At 37.8% G+C, this 19,905-nt stretch overlaps 1 protein-coding gene across 1 annotated transcript in view; it reads right to left on the reverse strand.

Moving 5' to 3' along the window:
* Positions 1-6,157: 6,157 nt before the first annotated feature.
* LOC126821581 (sushi, von Willebrand factor type A, EGF and pentraxin domain-containing protein 1) overlaps positions 6,158-19,905 on the reverse strand; it is a 32,032-nt gene continuing 18,284 nt past the window's right edge. Inside the window, exons 1-7 of the mRNA XM_050550147.1 lie at positions 17,009-17,154; positions 11,237-11,575; positions 10,523-10,699; positions 10,128-10,241; positions 8,811-9,056; positions 7,779-7,979; positions 6,158-7,420 (exon numbers count right to left, since the gene is read on the reverse strand). Coding sequence (XP_050406104.1) covers positions 7,245-7,420; positions 7,779-7,979; positions 8,811-9,056; positions 10,128-10,241; positions 10,523-10,699; positions 11,237-11,570 — 1,248 coding nt within the window. The 5' untranslated portion in view covers positions 11,571-11,575; positions 17,009-17,154 and the 3' untranslated portion in view covers positions 6,158-7,244. Of the gene's footprint in view, positions 7,421-7,778; positions 7,980-8,810; positions 9,057-10,127; positions 10,242-10,522; positions 10,700-11,236; positions 11,576-17,008 lie in introns of the transcript that reaches the window.

The raw sequence follows: 19,905 nt of genomic DNA on the forward strand, positions 1-19,905 counted from the left end.
CAGCCCAGGACCTCTCTAGTCGGGAGGGTGGGTGATTGGAAGAGCCTATAATAGAGCCCCTCTTCTTGTAGTCGTGAGGGGGTGGGGGTGATTTGAACAGCCTAGGGCCTCTCTAGTCGCGAGGGTGGGTGATAGAAAGAGCCTATAATAGACCCTCTCTTCCTCTAATCGTGACGGGGGTGGGGGTGATTGGAACAGCCTAGGGCCTCTCTTCCTCTAGTCGTGAGGGTGGGTGATTGAAACAGCCTAGAGCCTCTCTTCCTCTTGTCGTGAGGGTGGGTGATTGGAACAACCTAGGGCCTCTTTTCGTCTAAATCCACCTCACATCATTTTAACTAGTTCAAAGCTAATTTACCCATAACCCATTCTTAACAGATAAAAATACTACCTTAAATTTAACCCAACTAATGACACGGAAGATTCCAGAAATGAAAAGAAATGGGGTTTTGCGCCCTACTGTTCCGCTCCGAGAAGATTCCAGAAGCAACGTTCACATTCCTACTCATTACAATTTATCTAGACGCCATTTTCATACCGCCACTGACAGTTTTGATGTTGAAACCAGGATTTGACGGAGCTACATTTTGCTTGTTAACTTTAAAATGTTGGTGCATTATCAGTGCTTTCAGACTCATCAATACGACCTCGACCAATTCCATCAAAGTTAACAGACTAGCTCCAAGACAGAATCCCATGTAGCCCCCAAGCTGACCGATAATGTCCCCGAAATCCAACTGCTGTATATGGCTATTGGTGGTGACCATCGTGTCTTTAAGGGAAATCTTTAAATACATTAAGTTGTTTCGAGCGTGTGCCATATTCCGGCTCAGATTTGCCCGAGTCAGGGTATTCATGAAGGAGGCAGCTGGAAATAGAACGGAGGAAAGTTCGTAATCATATTTAACTTCCGAACACGGTCTCTTACAGCCACATAAATCGCCAGCAGTATAATGAAAGTATTTTCTCCAAACATTCAATGCACAATACTGTCTTTCAGCGATTGTACAGAAGTCACTGGTATTGTCATGAAAGAGTGATTCTGTAATACATCCGCACAACGATTGGGTACGATCAGTCAAACACTTAATAACACATCTTGCATGCGAGTACGGTGAATGGATTTCACTGAACGAATTTGTCTTGCCAACCTCTATACAATCCTGATTCTGGTAAGAATTGTATGGCCTGGGTAAATAATTATATCGTTTTTCAGAGATCTGAATCTCATACACGTGTCCTGGAGAAAGGACGGTTGATGGAGAATGAGCATGAATTGGTTCATCTGGGTGATGCAGAAGAAGGCGGACTCCAGCTGTCATAGAACTAAATGCATATCTATTTTGTTTAACATCCAGAAAGAGATTTAAAAAACTCTTGTCATGAAACATCAGCGGGCTTTGATATTTATTATTGGAATATCTCCTGTTAAAAGTGAAACATTTTTCTGCAGGTGCCCTGTAAGTAACAGTAAAGTGTGATGTATTATTCCACAGTAAATTATTATCTACTACTCCAAAATGAATCATATCATTCATCCCAAATCCCAGTCTGTTTAATTCTTCCTCGCTTACTCGCAACCCATGCCATTTAGATTCAGATATATTAAACGGAGCAGTGATATCAAAAGTGTATGTAAAATATTCCAGAAAAAGTTCATCGGATTTATTAAAGTTATTTTTATCAAACGAGTGTACGTTGCAGAGCGTGATAGCTGGAAGTTCCAATTCAGAATGATAAGTCACACTTGTCTTGGTCACATAATTATACTCCCGATATTTGATATAGAACTTACAAGTTGTGTACAAGAGGATTACAACCATTATACCAATACATAGAAACCACAGACGTCTTTTCGCGACTTGGTGCTGACGGGCGACTGTGTATTTACAGCCGTGGAGTGAGGTTTGAGTCAGAAAGTCTCTCCAAATAGTTGAGAGACTGTGTTTAAAACCCGACATGTTGCACAGTGAGGTTGACAATGTCATATGAATGACAATATCCTGGATATCAATAGGTAGATCGATGACGTTTTATTGACTAAAGTAATTACTTCATTAATCATTCATTATAATGTTTATTATCTACACAGAAGCGCAGAAGCGATTTGTATTGGAGACATTATAATGTTTATTATACATTTGTGTCGTGGACAACTTGGGGAGAGGCCAACACGCATATGTGTCGGAGACCTCTAGGAGTGAGCCCTATATGTGTATTATCTACACAGAGGTGTAGAAGCGAGTTTCATGTAAATGTTCTGTCAGATTGGCTATGATGGTCTGCGATGTATCACCCTCGGGAGCAGTGCTCACTTTGAGTACCATTTTATTCCGCCAATTTTTCATTTTAATTTATTAACCATATATTTTTTCGCCCCCCCCCCCACCCCAAAAATAAAACCACACATACAAAAAGAGAAATATTTATTAGGTTTTTTCAGTAATTCTTACTTTCAATATAAATGCATACATGTACGATGTTACAATTTACACAATTCTTGTCTGCTAGCCAGAGGCTCATTTTTTGAAAGCTTTTTTGGGTAGCTGCATCATACCTTAAAGATACTTTCCCAGTGCCAATAAAAGTATGGCAATCTTACTAGAAAAATACTGGATTCCCCGAAAATCACCCATGGAACGCATGCAGGACAAAAATGTAAGAGTTTCCCTAATCGGCAGCCCGACGATTAGGAATGTCGGGAAAAGTGGACGTTAAGCCCCAGCGAATGAACGAATCGTCTGTGATGCGAAGCGGGTCTGTAATCTTGATAATGATTGTTCAGTATTAAATATCTAATTTTAAGACAATTGGGTATTGGACAATGGCTAGACAATATTACGTCGTTGGGTTGTATGTTATACACGCATTACTTGTAATCCGATACAAAAGTTTAGGAAATCGTCTGTCAAATTTATTTGAAAGGCTTATTTAAGTGGATGTGGACAACTGTTAAATTCAAAATGAACATGTGAAAGTATTGGTTTGAGTAAGCCAAGATTTGAAATAAACCACGAACCACCAGTTCGAAATACAATAATCTGACATATTTACATATTTAATCTTGTTTGTTGTATATTACAGTGATATAATTAAAGTCAAATACAGCACAAACCCTTAAAGTCAAATACACCACAAAGTTTAGACTCAAATACACAACAAACCTTTAGAGTCAAATACACTCAAATTCAGTGCAATCCTATAAAGTTAAATCCATGTACAAAGGCAAAACACATATACTCCGCAATCATATAAAGTGACATACATATACACTGCAATCCTGTAAAGTCAATTACACATACTCAACAATCCTATAAAGTCGTACACACATACACTGCAATCCTATAAAGTCAAATATACTATTCAAAAAAAGTAGGGGATATTTGATTTTTAAGTGTTATTAAAATCACCTAATGAAACTGACGAAGAAACAAATGACAAAATGCAATGAAGTTCACATTCATCGATTTATTCCAAATGATCGTTAGACTAAGTAAGGCACAGACTGACCATTATAAGGGTAAAATGATACCCGGGGTCAAACAGCAAAGTTACCACAGCATCACAACCAAGTCAGTAACGGGTAAATCCTCCTCTGTTTGCCAAACAAGCATTGATCCGACGTGGCATACTCCTAATGAGACGTCTAAGGTCATTTTGGTCCAGATTGTCCCATTCCTGTTGCAACGCAGCAGCAAGTTCTTGGACATTGGCAGGACGTTGTTGACGTTGACGTAACCTCTGTCCAAGCATGTCCCAGACATGCTCGATGGGGGAGAGGTCGGGACTCAGTGCTGGCCAAGGTAATGTGGTGATGTTCTGTTGTTGGAGGTAACCTGTAACGATCCTGGCCCTGTGACATCTTGCGTTGTCATCCTGGAAGATGAAACGGCGGCCATGACGTCGTGCGAACGGCACAACATGGACTGCCAAGATGTTGTCCCGGTAGTACTGGCCTGTAACACGCCCTGCAACAACATGTAAAGCCGTTCTTCCAACAACAGTGATGCCTCCCCACACCATAACAGAACCACCCCCAAATCGATCATGTCTGATGACGTTAACGTCTTGGAAGCGCTCGTTTCGACGACGCCACACCCTCCTACGTCTGTCCAAAAAATCAACAGTGAACCTTAACTCATCTGAAAACATCACATTGCTCCAGCGTCGATTATCCCAGTGTTGACGATCCCTACACCAACGACGTCTTGCCTGAATGTGATGATCTCTCAAACAAGGGATCACGCGAGGACGTCGGGCGCGAAGGTGACCCCTATGCAGTCGATTCCGATTCGTCTGGCCACTCACTCTCACACCAGTGTCTGTTTGAAGACGAGCGCTGATCTGATTTGCTGTGATGACACGATTTCTCAAGGCCAAGGTACGGATAAATCGATCCTGGGCTTGAGTTGTCGCCCTTGGTCGACCTGAGCGTGGTCTGTCCTGTACAGATTGTGTATCACAGTATCTGGACCATAGCCTGCTTATGACAGACTGAGAAACATTCATCGTCCGCGCCACAACCGCCTGTGTTGTGCCGATCTGTAGCATGCCAAGGGCACGTAACCTTTCATTTTGGGTAAGCCGACGCATATCAAAATTTGTTTTCTGGTCACTAAAACAATTAAACTGATGTTTCCACCCTGGAATTCAATGCCACAATGACTGTAACGTTCAAAGTCAGAGTCGTGCAAATCTTGGGTTGGACCCCCATGATGATCCCAAGCATCACCTGCATTCCATGCGGTAGCTATTGGTGCGTTTGGGCGTCACATGTAACTGGAAATGTTTCTTCTGTTAGGTTCTATATTGACTTTTTTCGTAGTCATTTGCATATTTTAGTATTATGCCCCCAAAATCAAATATCCCCTACTTTTTTTGAATAGTATATATATGCACCGCAATCCTATAAAGTCAAATACATGTACGCCGCAATCATATAACGTCAAATACATGCATACTGCAAATGCACGGCAACTATTTTAAAGTCAAATACCCTCAAATACACTACAATCCAAAATAATCCCATACACTGCGATCCATTAACGCCAAATAAACGACAGCCCTTCGAGTCAAATGTATTGCAATCCTACGACGATATATATTAGATGCATCTTAAATTTTAGCTAAATTTGCTACCCATAGGACTTATTTGTGATTGTGCTAACAAAACATATTTTGTAAAATTATCCCCTCGCCGCCGTGTCATATCTGCTGCATTAAAACCTATCCTGGTATGTTTTTTTTTCTAAATGTATTTTTGGGTCAGTTCATTATCATTTACATCAAATCGCTTCCCGACAAAGCAGAGCGAATTGGCATATTGAAGATTATATATTCCGCCGGGGCCAAATTTCGTAATTAATTACATAGCAATCTTTTAGAGGATGTATGAAGTTTAATGATACAGGAGAACCGTGATGGTTGAGTGAATAAAGCATTGACTCACTAACCAATTGGTCTCGATTTCGCTGTAGTAGTGTCTAGTCGTTAACATGGGGCACGGACGTAAAAGTATAGTCGCCAGTTGGAAGAGTAAACCGTAGTACCACATTCCGGGCAAAATTTTCCCTATATCAGACTGTATCTCCGTCGTCATGAGCTGATTCGGTGCAGAAAAGTAGTGGTCTTAGTTTCTCTTTATTTGTACGTCCCCCGCCATGGTTGTCATCTAACCATACGCTCATGTCGAATTAAAAACCGAGGTTCTTCGCGGTCCACACAAGTATTCGAAACCAGAAAACCGCGAAGAACTACATAAGCCAGGTAATATTGCAGACCATGTGGATGGATTATTAGAACGATAATATATATATTTATATCAGCAATCATACTGTTCAAGGCCAATAACTCTGGATGTACGTTGGAGAATACAACCAACAACGCAAAGAAACAACTGTACTCGCAATTATGATTCCTCCCACAAAGAATACATGAAACCCCTTGGGATTGTTCACCTAGTCAGTGGCGCCAGACAGGGGATCTGGTAATGAATAACGTCTAGTTACGTGTGGGACGATAGAACCCTTGAATTCGGCGAGGCAAAATGTCCCTTATTGCACACTGCATGGCACGTGCGCGTTTCCATTTACGGATTGCCTTATATTCTAATTCATTTAATGTTTTTGATGTAAAAATGTGATGTTAATCAGTCAAAACCTTTCTGTTTTATGAATTTTATTTCCATATTCCTCCATACTACAATAGTTTAATATAATATAAGCAATCTACAATATGACGTTGTCGATTAATATCAAATATTAATTTATTCCCGTGGATCCATTACTCTGATTTATCTTGTCGTATATAGTTAATGTTTTTTTTTTCTTCGATTTCAATGTATAACAGTTATTAATGTGTAGATTAATTGTACATTATCTCCATGTTCCCGTACTTTGCATAAATGAGGTTTGTCAGTGTGCAATAAAAACTGTACAAAACCGATTCCACTAAAACCGTGGGACTTGATTGCACTGTGTGATAAGATCCCGGATGTTTTTATACCAAATGTACAATTTATAGCAACTATGATTCTTCCCCCTCCTCCCCTTTGCATGGTATATTTGTTGACTCGAATTACATACTAAAATGACGTCACTGCCTATAATATATCCCTTTGACAGGATGTCGTAAAAAGTCGAAATGGTCAACCCTTCAATGTTTTTAACAGATGATTAAGATGGTCGGAATTTTCAATAAATAAAACGAAATGGGGTTTAACGTCCTACTATTCTGCTCCGACTGGACTAATGAAGACCTGCATACGCCATACTTCAGTCATGCAGATATGAAGGCCTGACAGGGGACACATTGGCGTGCACAAAAATGAACACTTGACAGTTGGATTTAAAAATAAGAGAAGGCCGTAATGCCGGTAGAAGACTATATGGCGTATGTTCGACTTGATAGGCCCAGTCGGTGCAGAACAGTAGGATGTTAAACCCCATTTCATTACAAAGCAATCTATTAGAGACTTTTTTTTCGCAGAAACGATTTAGCTTTAATAAATTTTATTAGCAATTTTATTAGAAATTTATTACAAGCAATTGAAATCGAAATAAAGAAAGAAATTGACAAGGTTATCACCCTTCTATTATGTTGGTGCGGTTTCCATTCCACGTGTGGCTAGTTCATGATTAGCAGTTTAAGCAAAAAAGCCCCCCATTTCATTTTGTTTTATAAAGGGACATAACCCAGGGGGTTGTATATCATGAATCCTATGGGATATCGTAATATTATATAATGTTTTAACAATCGACGGAGACGTTATCTGGTTTACATTCATCCGGGTGTTTAGTACATAGCACTGCCTGATGGGATGCTTTGAGTCTGTCAATGTAAGACTGTTTAACAGAATCGTCATGGCAACTGTTATACTGATAATCTGGTGAATCCTTTCCTGAACCAATCTTGATATTAGGCACTGGAATAAAACATAGAATTCTAATCTATAACATAACATCTCGGTCATCAAACATAAGCGAATATTATAATACACTGTTGGTGCTAAACAAATTATTATGTGACTATTTAACAAAATACATCTGAAAAGCTTTTCTTCATTATGTACCATAAAACGGGACAAACGGCTAGCTGGCAAAACGTGTCTTAGCACATGGCGCACAACTTTATACCAAGATTAATTCCCTCTCTCTCTCTCTCTCTCTCTCTCTTGAAATAAAATTGGAGTTTGCCGTCCTACTCTACTGCGCCAAGAATGTTTCATGTAATTCATAAACATTTTATACAGAGTTTATTATAGGTATAAACATAGCCCTTACGTGTACAATTTGGTAAAGGTCCCGATGGTAACCAATTACCACTGGCTCCACAAATATACCATTGTTGTGCAGAATATGAACCCAATTGAAGAGTAAATTCTTTATTACAATAAACTAAACAAACTCTAGCATATTCTGTCTTCCATCCATTACATACACGAGCACCATTAATTGGTATGTTTAGTTCTGGACATGGGTGAGCTAGAATATTAAATAGATTTAATAAACATCATGAGCTGGTATGTCTAGTTCGTGACAGACATGCGCTAGAATATATAATACAGATTTAACTAATGTTTAGTTCAGGACAACGGCGATCTAGAAAATAAAGTATATGTATTCCAGATACACCATTACTTGCTAGGTTTAGTTCAGGACAAGGATGAGAGAGAATAAAAATACAGATTTAACACCAGGACAAGGGTGAGCTAGAAAAAAAATTTATCACCCTGAGTTAGTATGTGTGGTCCAGGACAAGGATGAGCTAGAATATAGATTGTACATCATGAGTTAGTATGTTTAGTTCAGGATAAGGATGAGCTAGAATATAGATTTAAAGAAGTTAAACCTCTATTCTTTGGGACCTTAAAATGATTATTGCTTTTTCTAATCAGCTATGTTGGGCGAAATACTCGAGCCGTCCCGTTAGTCCAATCTACAAGTTTATATTAGTCGTTTGGAGATCAGTTATTTGTAAATGCTTCCACACAGACTTGTTGTACCTTATGATTTGTTCACAAAGTCTTCTCATTACAAGTGGCACTCGAGACCATAGATCGAGTACCCGACTTTGGAAACTGGTATTAAAATGCTCACCAGCCCAAATGTTCAGGGTAGGATAACAACATGGACGGAAACATGTTAGCAACTTTCTAGGCCAACACAAGGATCAAATTCTGGGCATCCTGATTAGTGAACCCATGCCTTACAAATTGAGTCACTGTGGCTCCAGAACAAATCGCTTCCTGAATTCTAACACATTTGTTTTTCGATTAATCATTAATTATTATGTTAAATATCCGGACTACTTACGCCTTATTTTCACAGTAAATTTACATTCTGTCATGAGTCCATTAAAGCGCTTGGTGGCCACGTACTGAACAACATGGTCACCCCATGGTGCCACAACAAAGCCTTCTGGGTAATTAGTTACCGTTGTGATTTCTTTATTCATTGGATCTGAGAATTGTGGGATAGACCATGTGACATTGTGTGTAGCATCTTTGGTATAAATCCGTTGATCATCAGAACATCCGGTCATTACAGGGGGCTGAACATCTGAATTAAAAATATAAAACAATATGTTTATCATCAAATTAGTTCACATATTTCATCTGTTCATAAAAGATATGTTTTAAATGTCTTCCGTGCTTAAGGGTCTGAGTACTAGGCGCTATACTTAAAGGGACTATCCCAATTTGAACACAGTCTCAAAAATAAAAGCCTGAGTACGTATGAAATTTAAGCGTCAAAATATAGAGAAGTGGTGTATTTGCCTTGTCTCAAAATTTCAACTCACAATATTGAGTCGTTTGGACGTGAACGCCAAAACTGCTTATCCGGACACGTAACCCTTTTAAGCTTCCGGGTCAATTGTTTCGTTGGATGACCTGATAATCGATTCCCGTTCCATTACTGATCTATACAATGAATGGCTCATGTGCTGTACTTGATAACGAAAGGTAAATTTCACCTACACATTATTCTTATAAAATAAAAGTCTGGTTTAAGTTGTTTGAAAACGTATCACATATGTTGAGTTAGTTGCTCGGCCCTAAGATAGAGGATTTTAAGGGATTTTAACACAAAATTAAGCAGTTTTAATCTCCAAAATATTATCGGGATTGACCCTTTAAGCCTGGAAGGAGGAACTTGAGTCTAAGAGTAGAGGGGGGGGGGTTCCGAGGCTTTATTCCGCGTCAGTGACGCATAACTACAACCCCGACAAGAACAGTTATCAATACTGAGGGTCAGTACATAGAATCAATGAGATGATCCTGGCCATCACGTCTGTACAAATCCATATTTCTACCAGTCCATTTGCCGAAGAATTTAAAAACTATTAATTGGAACATTCTGTTAATTTATCATGATTCTCATCAATTTTCCGTTGTGATTTCCTCTTGTCAATAGAGCAGAACGGAGTTCCAGTATACACATTGGCATGCAAGTAAAAGATCCCTTGGATATAAGAGTAGGCCGTAGCGCTGCTGTCCGGGCACAATGTTCCCCATAGCGCACTGTATGGCGTATGTCCGTCCTCATTGGCCCAGTCGGAGCGGAACAGTAGGCCGTTAAACCCAATTTCATTTCATTTCATTTCGGTTAACGACAAACAAAACTACAAACCATTTTCACAGTTAATTCCACTCCAACCAGATTGACATTGACATGTATATCTTTCTACATAGTTTATACAGCTTCCTCCGTTTTTACATGGATTACTGGAACATGTATTAACATCTAAAATTACAATAATATACAAGATGATGATACGTGTATACATTCTAATTGCAATTTACAAAATGCTGAAATTATTAACATCTAAAATTACAATAACATCCAATTAACATCTAAAATTACAATAATATACCATCATGTCATTTTAACAAAAATTTATCTGATATATATACATCTGTATCTTGGCATAAGACCACTCCAGTTAATATAATCCAGACAGAGAAAGGAAGACGATGCCCTCAGGTCATTTTTAACAAAAACTCATCAGTTCTACATGTACATACATCTGCATCTTGGCATAAAACCACTCCAGCCGCCATTATGCCGACACTTTCTTCTTGGAGATCCAGAGGTCATTCTATAATCGTGATTACAGCTATATGTAACGGTGCTACCATAATTCAGACTACTGTAGGATCTTCTTCCATTGTTCGGTGTACCGGGCGTGGCACATTTCACAACTTAAAAAAAGATAGCTTGCAAGTCTTAGTGTTACAGAAAATAAATGTAATTAGCTATAGGATTTGGCGAAATTTTCTATATCATAGATTCTGACTGGTGCAATGATCAGGAGTCTACCAATCACATTCCGCTGATTACTGACGAAGATGGATTGGACTAAAATAGAAATGAAATGTGAGTATAATTTTAGTTGGATTGTTAACAAAAACAAGTTAAAGATACATTGTCCCGAAAGTATTAATCGGGTGCTTATTTCCAACAAAACTATGGCAAATTTGATATTTTGTATGGATAGTATTAACACCCAATCTCACTAGACAAATACTGGATTACCCCCCCCCCCCCCATAACAAAAACAACAAATAAACATGGGTTTCACTAACTGGCAACCTTAGTATCTTAAGTATCTTTAAATTAATTTCTTGATTCGAATAATTGTTAAATATATGAAGCAATGGAATATAAATAACTTTTATCACAATGGTAACAGCTGAATTGTAACATTTGATAATATATGTAATAAAATATATCTTTACTGTTATCACAACATCGACCATATGTACCAGGTACACATCTACAACCATCGAACATAGTTAAGTATGAACCCCCATTGAAACAATACTTATTGCAGACTTGCTCATATTCTCCTTCGTAACCTGTAGCACAGTCGCTAAATTCCGTACACCCTTCTTTAACTGTAACTCTAACCGCCCTGTCTCTGGAACGATAACCGTAACACTTATCCGTACAATTAGACCATGGTGCCCATTCTTGCCATCGACAATTACAGAAATCCCATTTTGATGTACGATCAGCAATGACATCAAATAAAGCTACTATCAACACTGATATAGTTGACCACTTATTCATGGTATCTAAAATATAATAAATTGATATAATATAGTAATGGGGTTTAACGTCCACGTAACACAAACTAGGTCATTTCGGTACTAACCCATGGTTAAATTTTATTTCAACAGTTCGCTTGCGCGTAGGGATCTTTTAGCAGTGGGATGAAACCGGAGGACCCGGAGAAAACCCACGAGGTTAGACAGGCGACCCTACTCCTTGCCACATACAACCGGAGATTCGAAATTACGCCAGTTGACTCAATGATAGACCTTATGATATAGCGCGCACGTGCTAACGATTCGGCCATCCAACCCCCTCCAAAGGAAGGAGTCCTGGTGAGTAAGACGCTTCCTCGCTGAATGGAGGTTTTCGGTTCGCTCCCGATATTGGTTTGCGGTGCAGGACGAAGGGCCTGACCAGGACAGTTATCTATCTAGTCGTCCGCATGATATAAAAACGGAGGTCTCATGTACACACTTGCAAGCGGCTCAAAGAACCATTGGCAGTTACAATTCGATATAAGAGTTGTCCGTAGCGCCATTGCCCGGGCAAATTTCCCTCGGCCGACACAGGGATCTAACACGGGAGCTCCAGGTCTAAGCGTGCCAACGTCTTAGTCACTGAGCCATCGTGGCCCAATACAGAGTTAAAGAAGACGGGCATTCGCCATATAGTGTTCTATGTGGGACATTTTTCCCGGAAAGCGGGCATGCACAACTCACTAGGGGGGACCATGCTCGGGGGACAGATAACGTATTATAGCCTAAAAATTATTGAAGTATTGTATTGAGGAAACGGTGGAAGCCATTACTATTCTAAACAGAATAGTCTAAACATGATATCAAGCGAATATTTATATCTCAGAATGTAAGTAAATGTCGAGATCCGTATCTGTCGATAACGCTATCCAGTCATTGATGGGCAAACACGACATTTTAAGGATGCCGGAAGCAACTGGGCGAGGGTGGGGCGTGTGTGTTGGGAGAGGGGGTGGACTAGCAGATTTTCAGACAGGGCGTTCCTTGAACAGATGAACAGGTGTAGTGGCAAGCGAAAAGGGCCAGGGTATGGCCGGGTAGAGGGAAAGAGGGAAAGGCAACTGAATGGGCGCTGGTATAGGTTATTTTGGTAGTAATTCTAGATATGCTACGACCTACCCACCCAACCGAGGCGTTATTCGTAAATCAGTTGGGTTCTCCGGGTTCTTCAAGCACTTCAATGTGTGTTAAGTAGACTCGACACAAACTGGGTCATTTCAGGACTAACATACGGTTCAACTTTATTTCAATAATTCGCTTGCGCGTAGGGGTCTTTAGCAGTGTAATAATATTGCTAGAATTTTTGCTCTTGAAATAAGATGCCTTTATATTTCATTAATTAATATCTTTGGCAAGTTAGTAATTTCAAACATATTCACATATATAGTGTGCACTAAATCAACTTAGTCTGTAATTGACAGTTGACATATAAAAAAGGGCTCTTTATCGAAAACATATGTCACTCATTTACCACCAGAATTACACGTGAGTGGAATTATTCTAATTGCATCATTTAGCTTAAAGTAACCAATCATATCGTTAATTACACAAGTTCAGGGTCATGATCACACTTGATTGTGCGTGATATTCATATGGTTATAAGAGAAACCGGGGAACTTTGTAAGACAGACTTGCATTAGATTCCAGAGATCGAGGGTACATCTGAGTTCCTAGACAGCCGAGAGGCTGGATAGGGTGGAGAAGTGGTTTTAGCTATATAGTATTGTAATTTGTGCTATGCTTGTATACCTGTATTCAGTTATATGCTATATAAAATGTAGAAGCGAACTATGCATTATTATTCATGGTAAGACAAACGTCTTAAGAAACTGGAAGAAGTAAATACACAACGTGAAGCAGAAGTAAAGACAGCTAGAAACAAATTCTAGACGATCACAAGGCTACAGAAATATGTAGTAAGAAAAGATGCATGGGTCGTATGTAGGATGTGGCGACCGGTTTGACAATGTACGCTCTCCACGTCAGACAAAAGACCCATGGTGCTACATATTCTATTTGGTTGCCGTGACAGTTTCGACCTTTAGGGTAAGCAGAAAATTTGGAAGAAGATTAGAAGAAAAGAGAGTATGCATCACACTTTGGATGTGGGGAGTTCTCTCGTAATATTTTCCACATCTAACCAGTGACTGCATAGCACTGCATAGTCTTACATATTCGATTTGGTGGCGTGCTGAAGTATCAACCTTTGGGGTAAGAAGTCACTTTAGAAGAAGAATACATATTTGAAGACGTTAAGAAGAAAACCTGTACAATCCAGCAACAGAAAAAGTCTGGTGGAAAAAAAATCTGGTGGAGATATTCGAAAAATTGGGTAAATACATTTTGTTTGGAAAATTAAATGTGTTAAATTTGTTTAAAGACCAAATAATATTAATTTAAAGTTAAAATCTAATTAGAAACTAAGTATTTAAAATTTAACTGTATAGAGAATAAATTACAGTCATTCATAAGTTTTGATTGATAGGTATATTAAACAATATAATATGACTGGCTATAGGTATCTATATTGCCAGGTTAACATGACCTGTAGTAAATTTGAGTAAAATTAATGTTAAAGAGAAAGTTTAGGGAGTAGGTTTTAAACAAAATGTTTTGATATAACTAAGGAATTATAATGATAAGGAAACGGAATAGGGAATAAAATAAGGAACTAATGTTGTCTCCGGGTCGCAGAAGAAAGACGGCAGATCTAAGGATGAAGTTGTGAGTGATTAACTCTAATTTCCTAGTTGGCCGTGGTTTTTACTGTGATTCGTTAATTTGTGTTTTTTGTTGTTTCGTATACTATATAATTGTTGTAATTTAACTTTTGGTTAAAAAGTTAAAAATCCCATATGGTTCATCAAGGGATGTTGGTTATAGTTTTCCTGGAAAAAAACCCTAAAATTATTGGTTCGTTAAATTGTGAGATTGTCACAAAGTCATTAATACGAGTTTTATAAGAGGTTAAGTTAAGAATATGACACTTTTTTAGAAAAGTGGAGTTATACGGTAAATTTTGTCCGTATATAATTTTATGTAATTAAATTTTTGCTTAGAAACGTAATATTAACGTTTAATATATACTTCTAATTGCTTTAAGTTGTCGACATGTACACGAGATGATTAGAATGTGTAATTTGACATTAGGTCAGATTATTATAAACAATAGGTTTTAACACTGTGTTAAATTTGACGTGACGCGTTAATATATAGGATATAGTAAACTGTATGTGTATAGACTAATGTTCCTGTGGATGAAAGTGCACTCATTCACTTGGGACATGGTTATAAATTAAATGAAATGGGGTTTTGCATGTAGGATGGAATGAAGTGTCATTCATATACTGATCATATTTGATTGGCAGTTCTATTCTAGATAAATTAAAATCTGGTATTGTCATAGGTGTGAGCTCATCTTGTGTCAGTGTCAGTCTGTTAGGAAATGTTTAGGTAATAGCGGTTAGTGTTTATAAAAAACGAAATACAAAATTGTAAATGATTAGGTCAAACAGGTCACATTACTGACGGTGAAATATAAAATAACAGTGTAGGAATTCTAAAACAGAAACGGAAATTATAAAACAGAAATGTAATTCTAAAATTGTCCATTACTCAGTTCAGGTCAAGAGGTCAAACTTAGTTTGAAAATTTATAATTAAAGGGACACATCAAAGTTTATTAATACTTAAATAAAGTTTAATTTTAATTACAATAAGATTTGCTAATACGTTTTCGAAATAATATATTAATAATAATGTTAGACTAATAGCAACATAAAGTTTTAAAAATAAAGATTGAGGAATAGTTAGTTCTTGGTCTGATGGCAATGACATGTTTGATTGACGGATAAAATTGTACAACCCAATCATACTTAGAAGAAAAAGAAAGAAGGTTTCAACTTGACACTATGGTAGCTGAAACAGACCAATACACATCCAAGAAGAAGAAAGGGTTTACCAGTTTACCAAATTGACATTTCCTGAGACAGAATTTAATGTGAAACTTGAACTTTAATATAAATATTACGTGATGTGTTATAGTGTTTTGAAATTAGGACACTTGAAGATTTAAAAAAGACAATTTGTGTTTTTTTTTGTGTTTAGGCTTAGTGAATTTTCATAGGATTTTACAGTGATGAACTTTTTTTGGAGAACTTTTGCATGCAACTTTTGATTTTTGATTATGTGTGTTTGTATTTTCACAGTTTTGTTATATAGTATAGTATTATTGATATTTGCCTGTTGCATGAATAATTATAGGGTTTAGCACATAGAAGTTTTAAGAGTCTCCTACCTGTTCATTTAGCAGAAATCTTGCAAGTGGGGGAGGTGATATATGTTGATTTTCTAGATTTCTGCTACATTTATGAATAGTTATATAATTCTACAGATATTGGTATGGTTATTGTAAAGGATTCAAGGGATCTTTTACCCAATACCGAGCAAAAAGTCTTAAAGGAAGGGACGAATGTAATAATATTGCTAGAATTTTTGCTCTTGAAATTAGATGCCTTTATATTTCATTAATTAATATCTTTGGCAAGTTAGTAATTTCAAACATATTCACATATATAGTGTGCACTAAATCAACTTAGTCTGTAATTGACAGTTGACATATAAAAAAGAGCTCTTTATCGAAAACATATGTCACTCATTTACCACCAGAATTACACGTGAGTGGAATTATTCTAATTGCATCATTTAGCTTAAAGTAACCAATCATATCGTAAATTACACAATTTCAGGGCCATGATCACACTTGATTGTGCGTGATATTCATATGGTTATAAGAGAAACCGGGGAACTTTGTAAGACAGACTTGCATTAGATTCCAGAGATCGAGGGTACATCCGAGTTCCTAGACAGCCGAGAGGCTGGATAGGGTGGAGAAGTGGTTTTAGCTATATAGTATTGTAATTTGTGCTATGCGTGTATACCTGTATTCAGTTATATGCTATATAAAATGTAGAAGCGAACTATGCATTATTATTCCTGGTAAGACAAACGTCTTAAGAAACTGGAAGAAGTAAATACACAACGTGAAGCAGAAGTAAAGACAGCTAGAAACAAATTCTAGACGATCACAAGGCTACAGAAATATGTAGTAAGAAAAGATGCATGGGTCGTATGTAGGATGCGGCGACCGGTTTGACAATGTACGCTCTCCACGTCAGACAAAAGACCCATGGTGCTACAGCAGTGGGAGGAAACCAGAGGAGCCGGAGAAAACCCATGAGGTTGGACAGGCGACCATACTCCTTGTCTCGTACAACCGGGAAATCGAAACCATGGCAGTTGACTCAATGACAATAATACAACGCACAGACGCTAACCATTCGGCCATCCTCCCCGACCGAAGGCAACTGTACGCCAATTCCATTTTCCATTAAACATCATAACATGCTGAAATACTTACCGAATAATCCGCTCTACTTATAGATAAACCGTTGCTAGTCGAACAACAACTATATATAACAGTGCTGTTACAAGGACAGGAACAAGTATGTTTAACCGATAAGCGATGAAATTTAACCATTTGTTCCAATTTATATGGAAGCCTAATGTGGTCACGCTCGACTTCTCGGCGTCTCGAATTCTTACTTCCTCGCCCTCGAAAGTCCCATTCGTACACGTGTTCACTGACTACAATCAACAGTATAATTTACCCAAACCGACATAATTCTACCCAAATCCACAATAATTTTAATAATATTCTAACTCAAATTACATTAAATAGGACTACACTGTATATGTCGTTAATGTCCATATCAGGGTTCCCGCGGCTTCGTCAAACATTTTTTCAAGGATATTCAAGGATAAATATACGTCAAATTCAAGGATTTTCAAGGACATTTTTTAGCCTAAGGTTACAATTTTTCATCTTAAAAATAACCAAAACATTACCAACTATCGTTATAATCTCATATTTAAAAGGAATTGAAGACATTTGAAACAAAATTAAGGATCTCAACTGAAATTCAAGGATATTTTCCTATTTCCGCGAAATTCAAGGATATTCAAGACCTTGAAAATGAAATTTTAAATTTAAGGATATTCAAGGATTTTCAAGGACCGCGGGAACCCTGCATATGTGACAATATGTTATACATGCTTTATACAAGAGCTAAATCTGCCTATTGCAGATATTGCTTTCGGCCTGATCATTGTATTTAAATCATTAATTAGACATTAATTAACTTATCCAATCAACTCTCGATGCCATCCTTAGCTTGCGATATTTCCTAGATTTGAATACATTTTGTGATGGATAATTTACGGTAAAAATGAATAATTGAGACTTCGTTTGTTATCATACCAACGCCAGTAATGACGACCGAGACTAGCCTAAATTTCAGTGGCTAATACCTCGGTTCAAAGTGAAGCAATTTGACTGAAATTTTCAGCATATTTTATTTACATTATCTATTTTTTAATTATTATAGCGAGAACTGTCATTTCTTTATCTAATCTTACCCAGTGTCACATTAATTTTCTTTTACTAGATCAAACAAGCTACAAGCCACAAAAGCCACCCACCCTACCCCGCACCCGCACCACCGGGTTACGTAAACTATCAGACAAGCTACCTTTCTGCATCAATGAAGAAGGGATAACACTATATGTGACACTGTGATGAATTAACTCTGGAACAATGTGCTGTTATAACTATGTTAATATATCTTTATAACATCTATACAGAGGTTAAATACAGAACTCTACACACACAGCTATGACATTAAATAAAAGCTAAATATAAGTTCCCTATAAGAGTTATACACTCTTAATCCTTCTAAGTCTACATGATGATCTCCAACGGCCTTTAAGCCGAGGCGGTTATAGGTATGCCTCTCTAGGAATACTGCATATTGTCTCTAACCCAGCTTCTAAGGCGACGAGGCTGTGGGAACGTCCGTCTAAGAAGCCCACATGATGTCTCTATCCTGGTCTCAAATGATGTCTATCCCGGCCTCTACGCCAAGGTGGTTAAAGCTATGTTTCTCCAGAAACACATCATCATGTATGTATTCTGGCCTCTTAGCCGAGGAGACGGTGGGAACGTCCCTCCGAGAATACCTATGATGTATGATACACACATTGTGACAAATCTACCTGACGTCTTTTTGCCGGTCTGAATCAAATTTAATAACGCTTTATATAAAACGTATAGATACGTCAGCTATAGGGTGGGGTAATTACCATTTTTGGGAAAGTGTTTCATTTGGGCACCCGTTTGCATCAACCTTGTTCAATACAACTGGACTAATCTATGCACCAGACTGCTGGACCACAGTAACACACTTCCAGAAATGGATAGTGGCAGAACTGTCAGTGAGTTAAGAATGTTGTAAAATAATATATGGTATATAGTTAATTAGCCCAGTTCCCGTCACATATCTGTAGGTAACGAATCTCTATAATAAGCAGAACACCATTTAGAGAACTAGAGAACTAAAAAAAAACCTATAGTATATGTATATAGTATTACATACGGAGTGGGTTATGGGAGGGGGTGGGGTGCGCCTAGGCAGCGGCGTTACGCCCTACTCTTATTTCAAATTCCAACTGTCAAGAGTTCCAATAAGCTTCCATAATTTTAACACTGTGAATAAATGACGAGTTCATGTTAAATAGCTGTAGATGGGGAATTCCCTAATTAATAGACAGCCAATCATAGGCCAACACTCTTTTATATTTTGTTTGTTGTAAGGGAAATGAAACTTAGTCTTACGGATACAATCTAAGCTTACATTTCCGTTTGTTTGGTTTTTGTTTTTTGGGGTCAATCTAGCAGTTATATCATATTACTGTTCATGATGAATTTATAGAGCTCAACATTCACAGAACGTACCGAGAGAGGAGAGAGAGAGAGAGGGAGGGAGGGAGGGGTCACTTCGAGACTAACACTATAGTAAAGGGGTCTTACCATAAAATACGTTTTCATTTCATTTATCATCAGGTTTTCGGGTTTTCCAGATTCAAGTTAATGCACAGGTTAAAGATATCTGCTACCGATCGCACCCATCGTAGTAACAAATATAGTTGACAATTCGGTTTATTTAGAATAAAATCCAACTTAAAACTTAAAATACAACATTCTAGTGATCAGCGGAAGAAGTGTCTACATGGATTCTATGGGGGGTAACTTGCATGTGTTCATGTTCGGCTCAGACCGGTAATTCTCTCACCATTGACCCCAATGCTAAATCATTAATGTTTCCTGGCATATAACAATGACTTTAACATTCCTACGACCTTAATCTCTATAGCCACAAAAATCCCAACATGTTGCTATCCTATGATAAAAGTATCCAA

The sequence above is a fragment of the Patella vulgata genome, chromosome 1 (assembly GCF_932274485.2).
Source record: "Patella vulgata chromosome 1, xgPatVulg1.2, whole genome shotgun sequence".
NCBI lineage: Eukaryota > Metazoa > Mollusca > Gastropoda > Patellidae > Patella > Patella vulgata.